This window comes from Antrostomus carolinensis, unplaced genomic scaffold (assembly GCF_000700745.2).
Source record: "Antrostomus carolinensis isolate BGI_N321 unplaced genomic scaffold, ASM70074v2 scaffold6369, whole genome shotgun sequence".
Taxonomy (NCBI): Eukaryota; Metazoa; Chordata; class Aves; order Caprimulgiformes; family Caprimulgidae; genus Antrostomus; species Antrostomus carolinensis.
In genome coordinates, this window is record NW_010340563.1 from 872 (window position 1) to 21,763 (window position 20,892).

Sequence of the window (20,892 nt, forward strand, 5' to 3'; positions counted from 1 at the left end):
AGCAGGCAAAAAAAAAAAGGCAAATCAGAAAGTGAAAAATAGGAGTGCCTGCTGTGGTAATGTGAAGCAGTCCTTCCATAGCTCAGTTTTGTTCTTGTTCTTCATATGTCATGGTGATTCTGGTCAAGCATTGCAGTACTCGGCAGCCCTAGACTGTTTTTAATCCTGAAGACAAATGTCAGCCTCATACGCTCAAGCTCTTTTGATCGTTTTTTGTTCAAGTGCAATCATGCAGCTACATGTAAACATGTGATTTAGGCAAATGCACTGGTTGCTTTTCAGTGTATTGTGCGTTATGCTGTTCTATAGCTACTTAGATTATATGTGTTGCCATCAAAATTTCAGTAAGAAGCTTTATGATAGAAAAGCTGCATGTTGTAAATGACTGGAAAAACGCTAACATCATTAGTGCTTACACACTGTGAGGTAAACTGTTTCTAAAGCTGAACACGAGCAGACAATGTGCGCTCACAGCCCAGAAGGCCAATAACAGTATCCTGGGCTGCATCAAGAGAAGCGTGACCAGCAGGTCGAGGGAGGGGATTCTCCCCCTCTACTCCGCTCTTGTAAGGCCCCACCTGGAGTCCTGTGTCCAGTTCTGGAGCCCCCATCACAAGAGACATCTGGAGCAGTTAGAACAAGTCCAGAGGAGGCCATGAGGATGATGCGAGGGCTGGAGCACCTCTCCTATGAGGACAGGCTGAGAGAGTTGGGGCTGTTCAGCCTGGAAAAGAGAAGGCTTTGGGGAGATCTTATAGTGGCCTTCCAATACCTGAAGGGGCTACAAGGAAGCTGAGGAGGGACTTTTCATAAGGGCAACTAATGACAAAACAAGGGGAAATGGCTTTAAACTGAAAGAGGGTAGGTTTAGATTAGATCTTAGGAAGAAGTTCTTCACTGTGAGGGTGGTCAGACACTGGAACAGGTTGCCCAGAGAAGCTGTGGATGCCCCCTCCCTGGAAGTGTTCAAGGCCAGGCTGGATGAGGCTTTGAGCAACCTGGTCTAGTGGAAGGTGTCCCTGCTGATGGCAGAGGGGTTGGAACTAGATGATCTTTAAGGTCCCTTCCAATCCTAACCATTCTATGATTCTATAAAAGTAAATAAAAGAACCCAACAAATCTAAAGGTCTTGTGTGGTGCAAGCAGGATCATTTTATTCAGAAGTTAAACCGATTTTTATTTGCTTTTACTACAGTGGCTGTACTTTTTTTTTTTTTAAATAGTGTCTGGAGTAAGACATGTACTGTCAGCCATGTCTGCTCTGAGCTGTTCTTGCAAATGCATAAAGATTTTTGCAAAGGCTAGAGGCTTTAACAAGCAAAAGTCATTTGGCAACACTTGTTCTACAGCTTCAGAGTTTCCAGGGTTTGATAGCTTTTGTAACTGATGAGTGTTAAAATTTCATGCCCTAAAGCAAAATATTCTTAAGCTACAGGCTGAATCTTGTGTGCTGCTGTGAGACTGCAAAGAAAAGCACCATTTTTGAAGAAAAGCCAGACTGGTATTCAGGGTTTTGACTTAAGCCATGGAAATTCATACTAACCTTTCTAGGGAGGGATGTCCTTTCTATTTTTATACTGAGGTCAATGTCACCTGGCAAGCTGGTTACAGTACAGTGAAGTGAACTGTTAAAGAGTTTTGTGAATGAATAAACTTCAAAGGAGGCACACTGTGGCACTGGTTTGAACTATGTTTCTTCAGTATTGGGTCATGCATAAACTAAGCATTGGTTTGCATTAATTTATTAAAATGGAGAAATTGATAGTGGGAGTTGTAATCACATTTCTTAATAATAGGAGTGCTGATAGCTCACAATATGATACCCCGCTGGCTCTAAATACCCCTCACTTTCCCACTAACAGTCGGGCATTTTAAATCCTTGTTTTAATACCCAAGCAAAGATCTTTGTAGTCAAATTTATATGCAGTGCAGTGGTCCCATAGTCTGCCTGTGTGCATGACTCCAGACTTTTTTTTTTTATCCTTACGTTCTGTTCATGTTAGTAACTTGAGGTTTTTACCTCTACTTAATGTTTAGTATGAGTTTCATTTCGGTTTGTCTGCCACTTCACAGATTACAGTAATTAATATAACCTGTCAAATTCCTTAGGTACAGTAAGATTTTACAAACAGTAAAGTAGAATACCAAAATGAAGTTACAGTATAAAGCAATCCCAGAAAGGTATTAAACCTCATCTAAATGAGGAGATATTCTGTTAATGAATTAGGAGCTTAGTTCTTTAAATGGGCAGCATGAAAGATGGAAATAAGTTGTTTGCACATGCAGTGTTCAAAGAGAAATAAGACACAAATAATAAGAGTGTGAGGCTGATGATGTCCAGCCTCTTAAATGGAAGGAACACTGTCCCATTCTCTTTTCTTTCTCCATTTCACTGAAAAGAGACTCTTACTTTGTTTGTACTTAGTAGTGTATCAAAATGCCTGCCCCAAAAGACACAATTCCTTCCAGACCTGTGTGAATATAGCTTCTGAGAAGAGGCTGATCCTGCAGCTTAATCTGATGCAACACTGAAAATGGCAGTATATTATCTAAGACCTTTTGCAGGAAATAAAGGAATCCGTTCCAGTGAGCATCTAATACTTGAAAAATTATTGGGTGTTACAGACTAGGACTAGGCAGATAACTTAAAAAATAAAATTAATAAAACACCCTTTCAGCTGAAAAACTGTCAAGTACAATAAAACCTTTTGGGTTTTATAAGAGTATGCAAGAAAGGGCAGGAATAGTCTTGCACTGTGCCTTCAGGAGCCTAGCTATTAAAGTACCATCCAACAGATCCCCCAGTTAAAAATAACTCCTAAATCTTTCAGATTTTAAGCAACTTTCTGCTATGGTAGACTGTAAGCCTAAAAATTAAACTGCAACATGGCTCTTGCTCCATCTACAGGAAACAAAAGGCAAGTCTGACTGCACATCTGAGACTGCAGCATGTCTACAGCTGCCAACAGTGAATGACCTCTAGGCCAGAAAGATTATGGGATGAAGTGGCTAGTTTTCCCTTTTGTGGTTGGATTTAGACTAATACTAAATATGTGCATAAATTCAGATTTGAGACCTTATCTACATAGTACTTCTAGCCTTCCTATGGAATCGTTCTGGGAGGGTATAGCACTTAATTCAATAGCTTGTCTGCCAGAATAAATGCTGTTTCTTCAGGCTTTTCTCCCAAAGTTTAGACCGTCTCATTGGCTTATTGTAGCCTATAGGATTTTGTTTACTTAAAGAACTATATTTTAACAGCCATGGGCACATAATTGCCAAAGGAAAAAAAGGTATTTTTATTAGAGACAAAATGGTTCAAAGTCTAGAACTTAACCATTTTATTGGATTAGAAGCTTACAATTGGGAAAGTGGGAACTTTATTTGACTTTCTATGGAAAAAGCTGAAGCATTATCAGTCTTCTAGCACTTAATTTTGACACATTTTGGAGAAACTATGTTAAGGTAAGAACCTGGAGGAAATACTTTTGTTAGCAAAGATACTTCCAAAAAAAAAAAAAAAACCCAAACAAACCCACAGTCAGGTTAATGCCACTTTTTAAATTATGAAGATTATTCAGTTGAATATATAACTTTCAGATAGAAATCATGAAACTCTAGTTACCACGTTTTTATACTTTTGGGTATAGAGGTTTCAAAAGATGCTGTTCTGCAGGAATGATGCTATATTTTGGAAGCATGCATAGTTTTTTATACCCTCTTTGCCTAGAGGGTAACTAGGCATCAGTGACAGCAATCACATGCACACAGCAACATCTGGTTGCACAACAGCTTTGTTATAAGCTTTGGGGAATTTTTACACCTAATATAGTGGAGGGTTTCTAATTGTTGTATTCAGAATTACTTAGCTAAGAGTATTAAACCACTGATTTGCTTGGAGGGAGAATAGAGAAGCTGTCTTTAAGGATATTAAACAATCTTGTTCTTTGCTGCAACTTTAGGGAAGAAATGAAGAAATAGCAAAACTTGTGCAGCTGCTTGCTTAGACACCTGAAGTATTGACTAATCTTACAGATCTATGTTGTTACTTTTGATGATGGAAAATTGCTTTTTTTAAGGTCAGTTGGTCACAAAGTAGAAATCTTAAAGGATACAGTGATTCCTAGATGTTGCTGCATGAGAAGAAAGGCAAAAATTTGGGACAGAAGTTTGTAGCCCTTTAGGTTCTGCTTCTTTTTTAAAAAGATACTGTAATGTTGAGGAAATTAGGACTGATCTGTAAAACTTAAACATTCCTTCAGCATGTGTTTCTTTAGGCTAATAAATGCTTTTTCATTACCCAGTGTAAAGCACAAGCAGTCTTTAGTGCCTGTTGTGGCATAGCTGACCCTTTGAGACCAAAATAAAGGTCTGTCACTTTCATAATTAATGTGCTACCCAATCACTCACCCAGCAGGTCCAGTTAGGTATTTCAGCTTCATGAGTTCTAACAGGTATCCTGTCATCCCAGCAGATGACCAGAAGAATATTCTATGTAGTTTTGCATTACCTTTAGGCTAGCTCTAGATAAGCAAAATGCCTGTTGAGTTGTAGGGGCTGTGATCAGACTTCCTTCATCAAAACTGCTTAATAAGCAACACCAACCACCTGCTTTCTTTAAAAAGAAAGACGCAAAAAACATTCACTTGTAAGATCTTGATTAGACTTAGTGCTAAAGCCTGCCCAGTTGTCTGTCAGTGTTACTCATTAAAATCTAATTAAGATCCATAAGGTCCTTTATATAAAGGCATAAGATGTTGAGTAACTTTCTTTGGTTAAAGCTGGAAACAAAGACTGAAGGCTGGAAAATGTCATCTTGGTGCTAAGAAGCCCTATTTTATATAACGGTTATACAACAAGACAAAAAAAAATCTAGAAATATGGCTTTGTCTACTAGTAGACTACATACACTTTTATGTCTCAGCCATACGGACTCAGATTTGTTTAGACTAAATGGATGATCATAAACTACTTCTGGTGGAAGCATTATATACTACTTCTAGAAAGACAAACCCTAGTCTTAGAACATAATGACCATCTTAACTGTATTAAGATTACTAAGCACAGACTGACCTACATAGGGATTTTTTTAAAAGTTGGAGTAAAACTCTAAATTTAAAGTCTCTTCTAATGCTACTAACTAGAAAAAGAATTCACAACTGTCTGTAGAGAGTTGAAGATATAAATTTGTTCTTAAGCTTACATGCCAAAAGCTACACTTTCATATGAAAGCTAGTGTACATTAAGTCATTATGCTGAAGATCCACCCAATAACCTACAGTTTAATTTGTCACTCTATTTTGAGGACTTGGACTCAAATTTCTGTGTAAAATAGCAATGGAATTTTAATGATTCCTTCTCTAGATGTATTACTATACTACTTTAAATTTTCTCTTGCCCTATATACTTCCTTGGATTATTTCAGTATTGGATGTCATTTTTTCTCTTTAATAAAATACCATACACAAAGAACATGGTAAGTAAAACAGTATTTTGTTTTGGATGGAAGACTTGGAAGATCTCTGCATTCTTTGATTCACTCATTAGGACAAGCTTTTGTGTTCTAATGCTCTTAAGTACTCTCCAGCTAGAAACTCCAAAAGCGATGCAGCACTGTCTAGTTAAAACTTATATTAAAATACTTGCTTAAATAACCCTGATAAGGAGGGGTAATTCACTTATGCTGATGTAGGAGGCTGGTTAATGATATTTTAGGGTTTTTTAAATTAAAAAACATGTTAATGCTTTTTCTGGTTTGTTTTGTAGGCTGGAGTAAAGGGAAAGCTAGGCAGACTGCTTGGGATATTTGAGGTGAGCTGTTTCCTTTACCCTTTAAAAACAATGTTCTTTTTTGTGAGAGTTGATGAAACTTAACATCTACACAACAGAATCAGACTGAAGTTTTTAAGTATTACCTGCCTTTAATTTTGCAATTCTGCTGGAAATGCTGTGTTAGGTGTTTTCCTTTGTTACGTGACATGTGGAGGTTTGAATAGGAAGATTTCAAAGTGCTTAGAACTTTCCTGGAAATATTAAGTAAGTACTCGGACAACATCTAGAAGTTAAAACCAAACATTGGTAGACCTAGGATTTCTGAAATGCCACATGTGACTTTTTGGGCAATATTTTGATTTTTCCTTTCCTCAGTTTTGCTGAAGTAACTTGTCAGCTCTCACACACCTAAATTGATAGGTCTGTATATCAAGTGTCCCATTATGGCTTTGACTGACTAAAAAAGCTGATGCTTTGGATTACAGATAAATCTAACCTTTAGCAATACTATATAGTTCAAAACTTGTATTATGTAATGTAAACATCAGACTGAACTACTGACAGCACAAGGATGCATACTAGATAAACTCTTTTAGTGTTGGCATGGCCCACTTCTGCTCAGGTTCTAGACAGCAGTGGACTGTAGAAAAACAGGTATGAGATTCAGATCATAATACATCCAACGTTACTATGTTGTGCTGCATGGTGGGTGAGAGTAGAAGTCCTTCAGTCTAGGAGTGACATACAAATTCTCACTTTTATAATTATAAAAGCAACTTTTGGAGGCAGTGTATTCCTGATAGGGATTTCCTACATGAAATATTACTTGATCATTGTATGACTGCCTGGTACAGTGCTAAAGATGTTCCCATTACCTGGAGAAAAGGAGGCTGAGGGGAGACCTTACTGCTCTCTACAACTACTTGAAAGGTGGTTGTAGTGAGGTGGGTCTCAGTCTCTTCTCCCAAGTAACAAGTGATATAGAACAAGGCGAAACAGCCTCAAGTTGCACCAGGAGAGGTTTAGATCTCAAAGGTCTTTTCCAACCAAAATGATTCTGTGATTCTATTCTATGAAAACTGTGACAAAATTAGAGAAGTTCCTGTTTGTAGTTAGTAGCATTCACTATACCTGGGCCCTTTTTCTGATTTGTTTTGGGTTTATGGATACACCTGGATGGGCCTACGCAGTAAAAACTTGTCTGTTTTTAACTCTACTGGTTAGTCTGCAGAAGTATTCTGTATTTTCCAGACCAGACCAAAAAAAGACAGGATACCTGTCATCTTGTTGCCTTAAAACAGGGGCTGCAAGGGATGATGATTCTTTGGTAATTTAGCTGTCTGTTCTGAAGCCATCTACCACCATCTAGACCAGAGGAGGTAAAATGTGTTGAGTGGCACTTTTCTAGGTTACTGCTAACTTTATTAAATCAAGGCCTTAATTCAATTTCACAACATAGCCCAAAGAACAGTTGTTATAACCAATGAGGGACCACACAATGCAACCTGGAGGTAGAAGTAAAGAGAAAATGGAAATTATATTGCTGCTGAATGCTTGTGTTCTGGAACTACAGCCAGAAAGGATTTTTTTTTTTTTTTAATAGATGTATTTACTCCCTTTAATAATGATACTGACAAACAATTGTCTTGGAGTATTTTTATTTCCTAGTAAAGCACAACAGTTTAAATCTATAGTGGTAAAACAGTTATGTGGGATGGTTATTGGCACAACAATAAAGCTATCTGTAATAAGAGCTAGAGCATAACATCTCTTGGTTCTTAATATAGTTGTAATTATAGATGGTCCTGGGTTTTCTAGGAGCTCAGTTCCCTTCCAAGGGGCGATACGGTTTGGTTAGTGCAGTAGCACCTTTAAGAGTGTGCTGCTAGCCTGCTTTGGAGCTAGTGGGGAGTAGTGTCCACACAGACGTGGTGTGGGCTGGCTGCGGCACAGCGACCCTGTCCCGAGCAGACTACCTCTGTCAGTCTCTGTATTTGACTTGCTTTGTTCAAAAACGCTGTGCTTTCTAAATAGGTGCTTGGTGCTGCTAACATGGGAAACCTGTCCAGTGAACAGATGGCAGTTGTTTTTGCATTTGTCATGATTGCAAACATAGTCTATTTAATATGCCTCACTGAGTGAAACTTCATAGCCAATATTGCACAGATGATCTGGCCACATGATACAGTGGTTCCATCTTGCAAAGGTTTTTTGAATAACCTTTCATCTAGGAACATGAGTTGCAGAAACAGTTTTAGCAATTGCACTCTACTGCATTAACTTAAACATACGTAAAGGATGAGTAATGGGCAGTAGTAGTGGATAACTGCTAACATAAAACCGGATGACCAAGAACATAATTTGGTCTCAACTTCATGATCTTCAAATTTGCTTGGGTTGTTTGGGTTTGGTTTTTTGGGGGTTTTTTTGGTTGGGTTTTTTTTTTTAGCCTAGTAAAATAGAATGGCTGTTGGCTGTTTCAAATAAAACTTCAGTTTTCCCATGCTTTTGGGCCTGCTCAGTACAGGTGCTTATTTACTGGAAATAAAAGCCAGGCTTTCATGGCAAGTATGTTTCAGATTTTCTAGTCTTATAGTATTTTCTAGTCTTATAGTTGTTGTAAGTCTGTCAGTTTTTTTGCTGAGAATTAAAATGTCTACTTCTAATATTCAAGCAGAACCAGGATCGGAAGCATAGGACATATGTTTATGTTCTTACTGTGACAGAAATACTGGAAGACTGGGAGGATTCAGTTAATATAGGTAAACCCATTCTCTGTCTTCATGTGTTATACTTAAAATGTATTAAGCAAAATTCTTTAATTTTCTGAAGGTATTCCTGTAATTCTAGGGGAAATACTAATTCTGTTCTATAAAGTGAAATTACTAGAAATTGTGATGCTGTTCTTTGCTTTTGTACATGTATAACTAGAGTTGCTTCAAACATACTGTGTTACTCTTATGTTATATTAATTAGGGTATTCTGAGTATTAAGATTGAATAAACTCCATTATTAGATGCTGATAGAGCTCTTAATTTTGCTTTTAGGCCAAATACTATACTGATTAATTATTTCTTTTCCTTAAAAAGTAGAGTGTTCTGCTGTCTGATACTCTAAGGTGTTTTTGAAAGTGTCTTGAAAAAAATCTTTGGAAAGTTTCCCTGGTCCTAGGGGAAAAAAAAAATCTGTAGTATTTACTTTTACCTTGGCCTTATTTTTCAGTAGGGACAGTACTGACCTTAAGAGGTATCTATTCCTATACATATATATATATATGTGTGTGTGTGTGTCATACAGATAGCAATGTAATACAGTTTGGTTAGACTGAAAACTGAAACTTTGTGCATTTAGTGTATTTGTCTAGCTGAAATCTGAGTTAACCAAGAATCAATATAAAAATGACATCCTATTTTGGTTATGCTTTTTTCTTTAGCATTATTAATCTCTTGGTAAATGGCATGTAACTGTAAGGGTAGTTTGAAAACTGTGCTCAGTTTTTCAGGTGGAAAGAGAATGTTTTGTTTCTGATACTATCAGGTTGTGTGGAGTGCAGCCTCTTAATTGCACTCATTTTTAGCAATACTATCGTTCACCTTTTCTGTAGGTATTTTCAGAGGCCTCTAATTTTAACAGACTTACTTGTATAAGAAAGATGGTCTTAAGAGTATCTTACTAAGATAAGTCTTAGAACTTGAATATCTCTGGCATAAGGTGTATTATTTTTGAAAACTCAGGGATAACCTGAGTAACTCTGTACATGGATATGTTTTGAGTATGGAACGCTGCTTTCTGAATCAGACCAGCCATTCTTCTTCTGTAACTTCATGCATGCAGGTTCCTTCTTCAGATTGGTTTTGTGCTAGGCATGACAATGCAGGAAGGCAAGTATTAAGTCATTTAAATAATAGTATCCTTTTCTGTAAGGACTGTGTGTGGCTTTTGGAGCATATGAACAGTCATATGATCTTTCTGCCCAGATCTACTTCACAAGAGTTATCTGAAAGTCTTTATTAGGAATTTCAGTAAGCTTGAGTGAATCTCTTTTGTTCATAAGCTCTTTCAGTGTCTTTTTACTCTGTATCTTTTGCCTGACAACTGGAACTTCTGAAGTAAAAGAAATTAGGAAAAAATGAATTATGAGATAGGAGCAAATGGTGCTGTTAACAAATGTGTAACACTTTGTCTTTGTGGATTATACTCATTTAGGAAGGAAAAGAGAGTGGTTTAAAGTAGAAGATGCAATCAAGGTCCTTCAGTGTCACAAGCCTGTTCATGCAGAGTACTTGGAAAAACTGAAACTGAGCTGTTCACCCACTAATGGAAATTCTGTGGTTCCCCCTCTTCCAGATAATAACTCCTTATATGTCACTTCTGCACAGACTTCTGGGTTGCCCTCTACTGTGAGATAAACATTTGGATTACCTTTTTATTCATGTCATCACAAGGGAAGACATCTGTGATCACATGTAGGCATCTGTATAACAGTCAATTCTAAGTGAAATATGTGAATGTGTCATAATGTCAGATTTATTTGAACATGTTTTTCCTTTTTAACAATGTAAAATAGTATTTCAGCAAGCCAAAGCCATATATGGATTTTTTTAAGATGCCTTAATAGGCCATTTTTAAAAAAAAAAAAAACTTGAGTATATAAATTTCCATATCTGCTAAAATAAAATATGCATCTCAGTGCTGTTCAGCTTATTTAAGACTTGTCAGTCAGTTAGTAGTTTAGCAAGAATACTTGCTTAGAAAAAAGCTTGAGCAAATAGTCTTATACAAAACTCTTATTTGGTATCTGAAAATGAAGCGCCAAGATCTTACGACGGCACTATTTGGGTAAATGGGTGTGTTGAAGGCAGAGATGCACGAGTGTGACTGCAGTAAAGCACTAAACCACACTCTGCCCACCGAGAGCAAAGGATACCAACACTAAGCATTGCTTGCCTCAGTTATCCAAAAGGTTGCCTTGTCCTATGCAATCTTCATGTAATATATAACTTTGTCTTGCAACTACCAAAACTATCCACTAGACTTTTGTTTTCATTACTTAGTCAGCTGATGAACTAACTGTCAGAAGATTTACATGAAAAGCATTGTAGATCACTCTTCCCCCACTTCTTTCCTTTTAGCATTTTGCTACATGTTTTGTTTGTGGTGTCATGACACTGCAGCTTCTAATCTTCAATGAGAAGCATCTCATGTAGTGTTCCTGCAGTCTGTCATTTAAAAATGTATAGAGGAAAGTCAGACTTACCCAAGGAGCACCCTTATGTTAGAGGTGTCTATTAGCATCTGTTGAGGCATCTTGCCCAGGAGGAGCTAGTAGTGGTACCTCCTGGGCTTGGAGACAGGTGGGTTGATACTTACTTAGACTAATAGAGAAATAATATTCCTTTGTCTTATTCCAGAAGTGTGCTGAAAGCCCCAGTTTTAAGTTAATTCTTAAATACTTCAGTTTTACTGTTTTAACATCAATTGCTTTAGCTTCTTAAATTAAAAGCTGTCCTCTTGATAAAACTTAGCTGGAATAAATGAGGTTCAGCTGACAACTTCCCTGTTCTTAATTATTTTCTCTTTCAGCCAAAAAGGTGTAAACTAAATACAGTCTTGGTCTTAATGTTTTTACCATAGGATTACTCACTCTGTGTGCATGTATGTATGGTTTCTCCTACAAGAACACAATCTAATTCATACAAACATCCCAATTCTGAATTTTTCTAGGATCTAAACCCAACTGTACCTCCTCTACAGACAGCCAAAACAGAGGTTGAGGTAGACCATTACCTCACATGTGAAGTTTATTCTGGGTAAAGCTCATTCTCTTACACAACATTTGAACCTTTGTAAATAGTCCAACTAGTAAATAGTGAGTGTAAAATGGAAAATAAATGTAATTTAAATCTTTTGTTACTCAATACACAAATGGTTAACTTCTACTTTTTTAACACAAATTGTGTAAAATGCTGCTATAAATTAAACTTTTTTGTGCTGTTACACTTTTTTAGGAAAAAATGTTGCCACAAGTTTCTCCTTAGAAAACCAATCTTGTGCCATATGTAAATGCATTGAAACTAGAGAGACAGATGATCTGATCTCTTAATGCTGCTCTCTTTGAAGAGGCATAAATACTACTGACAAGAGGTATGAGCCACAAAGCTGAAGACTTCTGAAATGTTGGGTAGGATGCTGCTTTTCTATCCCTGTGTCTCCTATTCCAGGTCACTTCCAGAGCTGGAAAGAACACACAGCTCTGTCCAGGTGCACCTCAAGGTGGAAGTATTGCCAACAGCTTATCCTTCCTGTCAGTTGTGAGGTGAGGGGCTGGGGAAGATGTGGTGTTATTTCAGTAGTGCGCACATGTGTATGTGTACTTCACACTGAACCTAATCCAGATTGGGACACCATTTACTCAGCTCACTTATTTAAACTCAGTGGTCTAGCAAAAGCAGTGTTCTGCCAGGCAAAACAAAAGAAGGGGGAGTTGAGGATGTTGAAGAATGTCTAATCTTTGTTAAAATCATACCCACAGCGTGTAAGGGTACCTCTGGCTCTAAAGCTGCCTTTAAAAGAGTGAATAGTTTAGCTCCCTTTTTTGATCACTTTGCTCACTTTTTTGTTCAGTAGTTATTTTTTAACACTTTAAATTGAGCAAACTTGTACAGGCTTTCTTGTAGCAGGATTATATATATAGTATCTGTGAAAGCTAAAACAAGAATCCAGAGTTTGAGTTCTTATTCATAAAAATGCTTCTGTCTCCATTTCAGATTCTTGGAATCCAAGCTTGTATGAGATTTAGTGGTAATGCATGATCTTATTTTGTAACTCCTGAATTATGTATTTGATAATAATGTAAAAATGTACAGTATTGCTGTTGCTAACAAACTGAGAGTTGATTGCCTATAAATATTTTGGTTATTTTTTGGTCACACACATTTGAGCTGTTCAGTAGTGCCAGACAGTTTTGATTTTGTTTGGTTTTTTTTAAACAGCATTCATTGTATAAATCTCTTCAGTCTCTATGCAACCTTCAGAATGAAGCTCTATTGCTTAGTCTGACTTTCTACACCCTTTCAAAGATAACTGTTCTGTGAATTGTAAAAGTAAAGTGAAAACACTTATGCTACAGGAAACAACTCTAGTAAACAGGCAGTGGTATGGCTTCAGTCCTCATCAAATCTGACACTAAACTTCAACAGAAAGGGTATGTGAGGAGTAGGAAGGCTAAAGTTTTTTCTATTACCTATCAACAAATCTAGAAGCATTTTGGTTTTACATGCATCTCTAGATGGGCCAAACTTATTTCATACAGAGCACATTTGGGATTTTTCTCATGCTATTAATTCTATATAATATATCCAGATTTGGTTCTCCAAAGAAAGGGAAAAGACAGGTTGTTATCTGCAATTTTCAAAAAATCTACTTTTTACTGCTGCTTTTCCTGGCTGTTAGGTTTTGAGTTAGACTAGGGTGGTATCAAATAGAAATAGCCTTAAAGTTTAAAATCTGGTGGAGACAGATGCAAGAGACTGAGGTATTGCAGAGAGGCTGTTAAAAGTGAAAAGTCTTATTTTGGTGCTTACTGCACCCCTGACTTAGCCAAGCATTGGTCTGTTAACAATGTGCTGTGCAAAAACACTGAGAGGCAAACACTTGGTTTACTGACAGACATGTTCTGTGAAGTGAAAACTGAAGGGAAAGGCGGGGGGGGGGATGCTGGGCAAATTAAGTTGTAAACATTTTGACCTGCTTGCATGGATTTTCTTTAAAGATTGATGTAAGAATTTTGACTTTTTATATTTGAGAAATACCAGAATAAAATCTAAATTAGTCCTGTGGATGATGTAGTTATTCCATTGCAAATACTGCAAAATAAGTGTTTGTGCAAGAGTCTTCAGTCCCATCTAAAATATACTTGGTTTCATCTAATGTTTCCTACTCTTGCCTTGTCCTTGCACTGTGGAAGAGCCTTCTCAAGAGCTTATCCCAGCACCACTGCCCTAGCTCACTGTACAGCCCTCTCCCATGTAACTGTTACCTGTGCTAATGAGATTTCTAACTCTGCTTCCTTTTGCTATCCTCACACCTGCCAGCTGCAGCACAGACGTGTATTTAATATCTGTACAGTAACAGTGAGATCACACCAAAGGCCCAAAGGGTTTTTCAACCTGCTTTCTTCTTCTGAGTGAGCAGCTCTCCTGTCTCTGTATGGCTTCTGACACTTAGACAGTCACCACACATCCTTTTCTGGATTTAAGAGTTTTCCTGTAGTTTGTCTGGCTCCTATCAGAATAGCTGCCATGCATCATGTGAAGCTGAAGCACATAAGTAGGAGCAGAATGTGTGCCAAAGCACAGCACACAGAGGGAGAGGCAAAATTATTGACTTTTCCAAGACTCAAAGAAAATAAGAATGTTCAAGCTTTAAATTGAATGTTTGGGGTTTTTTAAACTTGCCCTTTTACTTTCAGCACTGTTCTGGCCTCAGTACTGCTAAGTGCTGCGTGCTCAGCAAACTGATGAAGCCAGTGCTGTGTCCTTACAGTAGGAAGATAATGCTCCACATGAGGAGTGGTGTCACTGCTTAACCGGCAAGCTTAGCAGCTGCAGACGTGCCCCTGCTTGTGGCAATCTGAGTGCTATGGCTATGCAGCACCCAGAACACTGCTCTCAGGCAATTTTCTGTCCCTAAATAAGCATGAAATGCTGTTCAAAGAGCTAATTTGATAATTGTGCATGGGGCATAGGCCACAGCCACCCCTCCATAAATTCATCAGTGCCCATCCTAAGCCCTCAGTGTTCCCTGTAATAATAATGAGAGTAGCTGACGGGAAAACCACAGCAGCAGTACTGCTGAGGGCACAGCAGCTACTTGGGCTGAGATGAGCACACCTGCTACAGCAACAGAACATCATACATTAAAGTCTTTTGGATTTGTAACTGACCTTGCAAGCCTGTCTACAGCACTCACAGCCAGCTGAACACAGTCACCTGTCAGACAGGGGGGTGCAGGTGAGGCCTGAACCAAAAATACTCCTTCAGAGCAGCTCTGAAGACAAGAGCCCAGCCCACACCCAAGTACCTGAACCACAACTTTGCAGTAAGTACTCCAGTTGGAGATGAGTTTCCCATGTGAAATAATTAGTATTTTCCTTTTTTAAAAAAGGAAAATCTTTCTGTTACATAACACATTTGCAGCAATCTCTTTTATCTGGGAAGGCTCGTGAGGCATGATACACAGAAACTGCAGGTACTGTACCTCCCTCGGTGCTCTACCTCGAGGAGGAGTCCCGAGTATTCAGTGCCTCATTGATGAGCTGATCAACAGTGACAAGCCCCTAGCAACAAACTGAGCCACCCAGATAGGTCATCTTGGGGTATAATTCCCTTTCCTAACACAGGTCACCCAGGGGGTAGTGTTCAGCTGACAGCTTCCACTACCACCCTTCAAATCAGAGATGGTTTTATCCTTAGTTTTCTGCCCTGCAGGCAAATAGTGGTCTACTTGCTCACACCTAACCCCTTACTCTAAGTGTTGAGAGGAATTTTCAAAAGCAAACAACACAGATAAAGCAGGTGCACTGCTTGATGCCACTCTTCCACTACACTTCAGTGCAACATAACATTTAGATACTTGCTTTAAAACCTTCCTGCACTTAGACAGGAAAGGTTGCAATATGCAGTATGAAATCCATCATAGCAGACATATAAGTATTAACTTCATGCCATGCTCATAATGTAACATGGCTTAGCAAAGCTTAATATATCTATCAATTGAAAAATGAGTTATGAGAGAAGTTACCAATGTTTTATCTTCCTTAACAGATGTTGAGAACCATTAGTAAACTGTATTGCACACAGGCAGCAGCCCGCTACAATTAAATGAAGCTCAGTGTCTATGTAATGAATAATCACTCTTCCTTTTATTTCAGCATCATATTACATTACAGCCAGGACATGTTATTGACAAAACCTACCAGACATTTTACTATGAGAGTAACCCTCAAAAAAAAAAAAAAAAAAAATATATCTCAAGAAGGAATGTACATAAATTGAGATGTCACAATTTTTGATGTTACTAGTCCATTGAGATGTTTCACAATAATCTCGATGTGTTGAAAATACATTTTCTTGAAAGCTACAGAAGCAACATTTCACTTGGTTTAGACTAAAGTCAGCTAAGAAAAAAAACCTGTTCCATCAGTTCCCAGTGACAGGACACCTCACACCCATGACAGAACATGGCTACACGTTAAGAAACCATCACTGAATGGTTATGCAAAAATAAAAGCCTTCCAAATCCTCCTTGACCTACAGGAAACTACTGCATTTAGCATGTGTGGTTTGAGAGTCCATGTGATAATCCAGGCTCAACAGCTACACAGTTACCATCCAGCCACTAGCATACAGAATGCAAAGTCACCACTCTTGCTTGGGATTTCAGGACTTTCTGACACATAGCACCAGTAACGCTAGAGGAAACCTATTTATTGTGAATTTGTCCAACGGACATCCACTCAAAATGGAGATAAAACTAACGCTCCCTAGAAGACAGCTGCATTTGCAAACCAGCTGTAATGGCAGATGTAACAAAAGCAGCTTTGAGTTTCAGATCGTGGCTGTAGCCGTACACCTTCTTTAACTAAGGAAAAGGTTCTATCTAACTTGCTTCAAGGAATTTAGTGTAAAAGTTTCACACGTTCTCCCAGTGAGACAGAACAAAATTCCCAGCTTTGCTTTATACAGGGCTTTTAAATCAAGTTTGAAAGTTAAATACCTCTTATTTAATATATATAATAAACTTTGCAATTATTAAAATATGCCTGAATAGACACTACAACATATTTTTGGTTTTAGGAAGCCCATTTAAGATTTCCTTCATTACAACTACCACTTGAAAATACTCCAAAGGGTTTTAAACTACAGTATTTTACCTACTTTTTTACACCATTAATTTCAGATACACCATCACTATGGACTCATATGTTCAAACTCAGACAGCGTGGACTTTAATAAAATCTCAAATCTGCTGAGATGATAGTTAAAAAAAGAACCCAGACACATACTGGTTACTGTGTACTCCAAAGGTTCTATAATCCTCTTTATTCAGTCACTAGCAAATGGAAACAGAGAAATTTTTCTATTAATATATCAACAATATTCCATCAAGAACTTACTCTATTATTAATTACATCCTCTGATTAGCTGCCAACTCTAGCCAAATGTTAAGCCTTGAACATGCAAATACCTAGTCACCTGGCTCAATGACCTTAGGTCTGGATTCATCCCCACCTAGTTTGAAGCTAGATTTTGTAAGTGCCAGTTCAGGTGCTGTTTCTCTACCGAAGGAAGGGAAAGCCACTTTCAAAGGGTGCGCTTAGGTGGGTCTGACTGTCCTCTGGGGGTGCCACTCATCCTTGGACTAGAGAAAGAGCCAGGGAAAGCTGTACATGTAGTGTAAGGTAAAGCTTTCAGAGGTGGGTGAAGTGAATCCAGGGTCTACTGCACAGCTCACGAATTCTCAGCTGCCTGCCACAGAAGTTGCCCATGTCAATAGCGCACAGGGGACGGATGCCAGCTCAACCCAAACACCAGCTTATTTGTAACAAGGCGGCAGGGTTAATGGTGCTGACCCACTCTGATGAACAACCGACCTGTTACAAGCCCTGAATGCGACCTTGGCTTACATTCAACACAAACTACTTTTAAAATAGTAGTTTTACAGCTCAGTCTGGTGAAAAAGTTGAATTCTGAACCAAGCTTCAACCACGTTACAAAGAGTACTCTGAGGGACAATTCTGGTTACTAACCACCGAAAGCACTGTCTGTTGGAAAATGTAGTTTTAATAATATTCTTCATCTTACATAAGAGCACAATAAATACACCACATACTACAGAAACTTCAGATGACACCAGAGTAAGAAGATGTGAAAGAGGGAGAATACCAACAGGCTGCACAACCAAACCCCTGAACTGCAGGACAAAACACTCCCTACTGCAACGACTGCAAGCTGTCATTTATACACTCGGCTGGCCTTGCCAAAAGCTTTTAAGCTTGCCTTTTTTTATTTTTTTTTTTGTTTGTTTTTTTTTTTTTTTATTAAGGGGGGGTATTCGGGAGGTTTTTTGTTTGGTTTGGGGTTTTGTTTTGGTTTTTTGTGAGGGAGAGGGCTTGAGAAAAGGAAGAGAACAGGGATACAAGAAATTAAGGTAAGCAGTAAGATGGGTTCCCAGAAAAGATGCTGGACTCCCAGACAAGATGCATACACAAAAAACAAGGATGAGAAGGAAGTTTCTAATCACTTTCCTTCCCTCCAATGAAGAAGCTTTGTTGCTATTTAAGCAGACCAACTGCTCAATCAAGTAGCTTAATAAGGCTTGCAGAGAAAACCAGTGGTATAAGGTGCTAGCTCTAAGTGGTTAAGCAAACATCAGTCAATACACAAGCTGGCTCTAACAGTGGTTCTGCACACTGGTATTTCATGTTAATAGGGGGCAGGAATTAAAGAACTTAGAAGTTATGCAGATACTTACAATTAATGCTGTCACCTACTTGATTATGGTTACTTCCATGAAAATGCATCAATGCATTACTAAAATTACAGTTACAATGGTTACATCAGAGACTTGTTTCTAAAAGTCACTCCAAATGCAATTTCATATTCAATTGGCTAGGTAAGGTCACCCCCATAACACAAGCTAAAAAAAAAAAAATAAAGTCAAACAGAAGCAAAAAAATCTTGTGAATTCTACCTCTTTACTGTTTAATCTGTCAGACTAGTGAAGACAAACTGTCACTTCTCGTTTCAGTTTTTTTTAAATACGATTGTCACATTAGAGAAATGAAAACACAGCAAAATAAACTGTACAAAGGCAAAGTAGAATAACAAAAAATATTTTACTAAAACATAAGATTTACAGGAGATTTTCCAGACAAGCCATACAAAATGGTCACAAGCTTTTTCTTGGAGGGATTTTTTTCTACACTTGACAGCAGAATCACAATATTATTAGTGAAGGTGATGGATGTTTAATGTTCCCACTTTTTGTTCAAACAATGAAGCTTGTCCATCTACAGCGTCTAAGTTAGACTGGGCTAGAGGGTATATTCTAAAGTATAACTGGTTAGCTGCTTTTACCAATGCAATTAGCATCACCATAAGAAGGGAGGAGGAGCCCATAAAATTAAAACAAAAAGCCCCACAGCTAACCCTGCCTACCTTCGTTCACAGTGCTTATACTTAAACCATGATGGGAAAAATGATTAAAAGCAGAGACGTGCTGCTGCTTTTAAACAGTTTTACAACAATCCAGATGATACTTCTAGCCTCTGCTCATGCGGTACGATAGTGAATTAGGACAAGACACAGATTTGCTAATGTGCATTTAATCACCAAAGGACTGAAGATGTCTGGGTTTTTATTCTGTAATGTTTCTAAGACTGTGTCCATTAAATGCAAACAAAAAAGGAAGAGGTCTTGGCAGAACAGGAGAAGTGATGCACACTTGATGTTCAAAGCGCATTTAAATATTATTCATGGCATATAGCCTAGTCCATGCTCTGGCTGTAAAGAAAAAGAAACATGTTTTAAAAAAAGATGTATTTTACAGGCTTTACTGAAGCAATTTTAAATATGTATTTTTAAAGATCACTTTTATACTGCTGCTGCAAATATACAAAATATATCAGTTCTGAGACTTGAAGTGTAATTGTGAACTCCTGCAGCTGTCAACTTTTGTATATTATAGAAGTGGCCAGACTGCAGTGGATCCAAGAGTGAAGAGGCACAACGTAGGAATGCTTTCAGTCCATCGCAGGTACAGAAGAGATGTACCTTCTAAAATCAGATAATCTCTTCCTTAAGCTTTAGAGGAAAAGCAGTGGTGTGTACTTCTGTTTTACCACAACTCCAAATTAGACACACTTACAATTTAGGAACAAGAAAACTCAAGATAAAACAGATCAAGACAGCTTTTTCTTCTAGCAAGCCTCACAGACTTGAAAATAGACCACCGCAGGCACATTCAGGGTACTTGGACTATGACCGTCTGCAATAATTTGTTCTGTAATTTGCAGACATAAAACAAGGTCAGGATTTATATCCCCCAACCAATTAGTAATCAACTACTTCCCACAGCTAGGAAAAGAAAAAGTGTAAGATACATCACCTGTTTCTATGGCTTGGGCTTCATTGGTCTTCCATTGCTCAGCTACATCGTTTGCTAGTGGATCATCTGGATTGGGAGCGCTTAACAAAGCCTGGATTGATAGCAGAACTGTACGAATCTGCAAAGCTGGGGACCATTTATCTGAAGAGACATTTATAGCAGTATGAAACAACATATTCATCACAGTCTACAGAAATAGCAAGTTTTCCTCTCCTAGATTAAAGAATAAGCAAGGTATTCTTTAAACAAATGAAATACCTTTTAAGGGTCAATTTACAAGTTTCTGTACTTAGTAAGATCGAAAGAAAGAAAACAAGGTAGTACTTACCTTTCAAAATATCTAAACATATTCTTCCCAGCTTGTCTACATTAGGATGATAAATTTTGGTCATGAAACGTACTTTAGGAGCTGCCATTGGATATTCTTCTGGAAGGAATAGTTCAAGTTTAAATGTCCCACCCTCAAAGGGGGAATCCTGTGGACCTGCAATGACCACGTGAAAATAACGTGCGTTGCTTTCATCTGGCTCCGCTTTTATCCCAGGAACTGGCTCTGCCAGCAAGCGCTGGGTTTCCTAGAAGAAGAGGAGGAAGATGCAATGTAACTAATACAACCCATTTAAAATAAACACAACCTGTACTACTTTAAAACTATTTTAAAAACAACAGCTATTCATCATGAGCTATTTGCCTACATCCATAGAAACAACATTAGGCAAATACCTTAAAGCCAAAGAACATCTACAGAAAGATGAGGGTGTGGTAAACTGGTAGGCATCTCCTTCCAGATCCCTCAACTGCCGTAATAGTGTGTGCTTCTATAGCACAAGGTAATAGATGACAACTAAGTTGTCCTCCACAAATTTCTTAAATTTTGATTAAACTACTGCCAAGCTGTTATTTTTTACAATATACTTAAAAGCACTTTAAAGAATATCACAATGAAAATAC

At 38.0% G+C, this 20,892-nt stretch overlaps 2 protein-coding genes across 2 annotated transcripts; one reads left to right on the forward strand and one right to left on the reverse strand.

Moving 5' to 3' along the window:
* Nucleotides 1–5,766: 5,766 nt before the first annotated feature.
* On the forward strand, nt 5,767–10,459 carry NUDT4 (nudix hydrolase 4; the record flags this gene model as incomplete). Its single annotated transcript, XM_010176176.1, has 3 exons — nt 5,767–5,811; nt 8,450–8,534; nt 9,979–10,459. Coding segments are annotated over 3 exons (333 nt in total), but the record flags the coding sequence as incomplete, so codon positions are not given.
* Nucleotides 10,460–18,651: 8,192 nt separating this feature from the next.
* On the reverse strand, nt 18,652–20,524 carry UBE2N (ubiquitin conjugating enzyme E2 N). Its single transcript, XM_010176177.2, has 3 exons — nt 20,270–20,524; nt 19,942–20,082; nt 18,652–19,337 (listed from the first exon to the last, which is right to left on the reverse strand). The coding sequence occupies exons 1-3, from the start codon at nt 20,355–20,357 to the stop codon at nt 19,297–19,299; spliced, it is 270 nt and encodes an 89-aa protein (XP_010174479.2). The 5' UTR covers nt 20,358–20,524; the 3' UTR covers nt 18,652–19,296.
* Between the last annotated feature and the right edge of the window lie 368 nt (nt 20,525–20,892).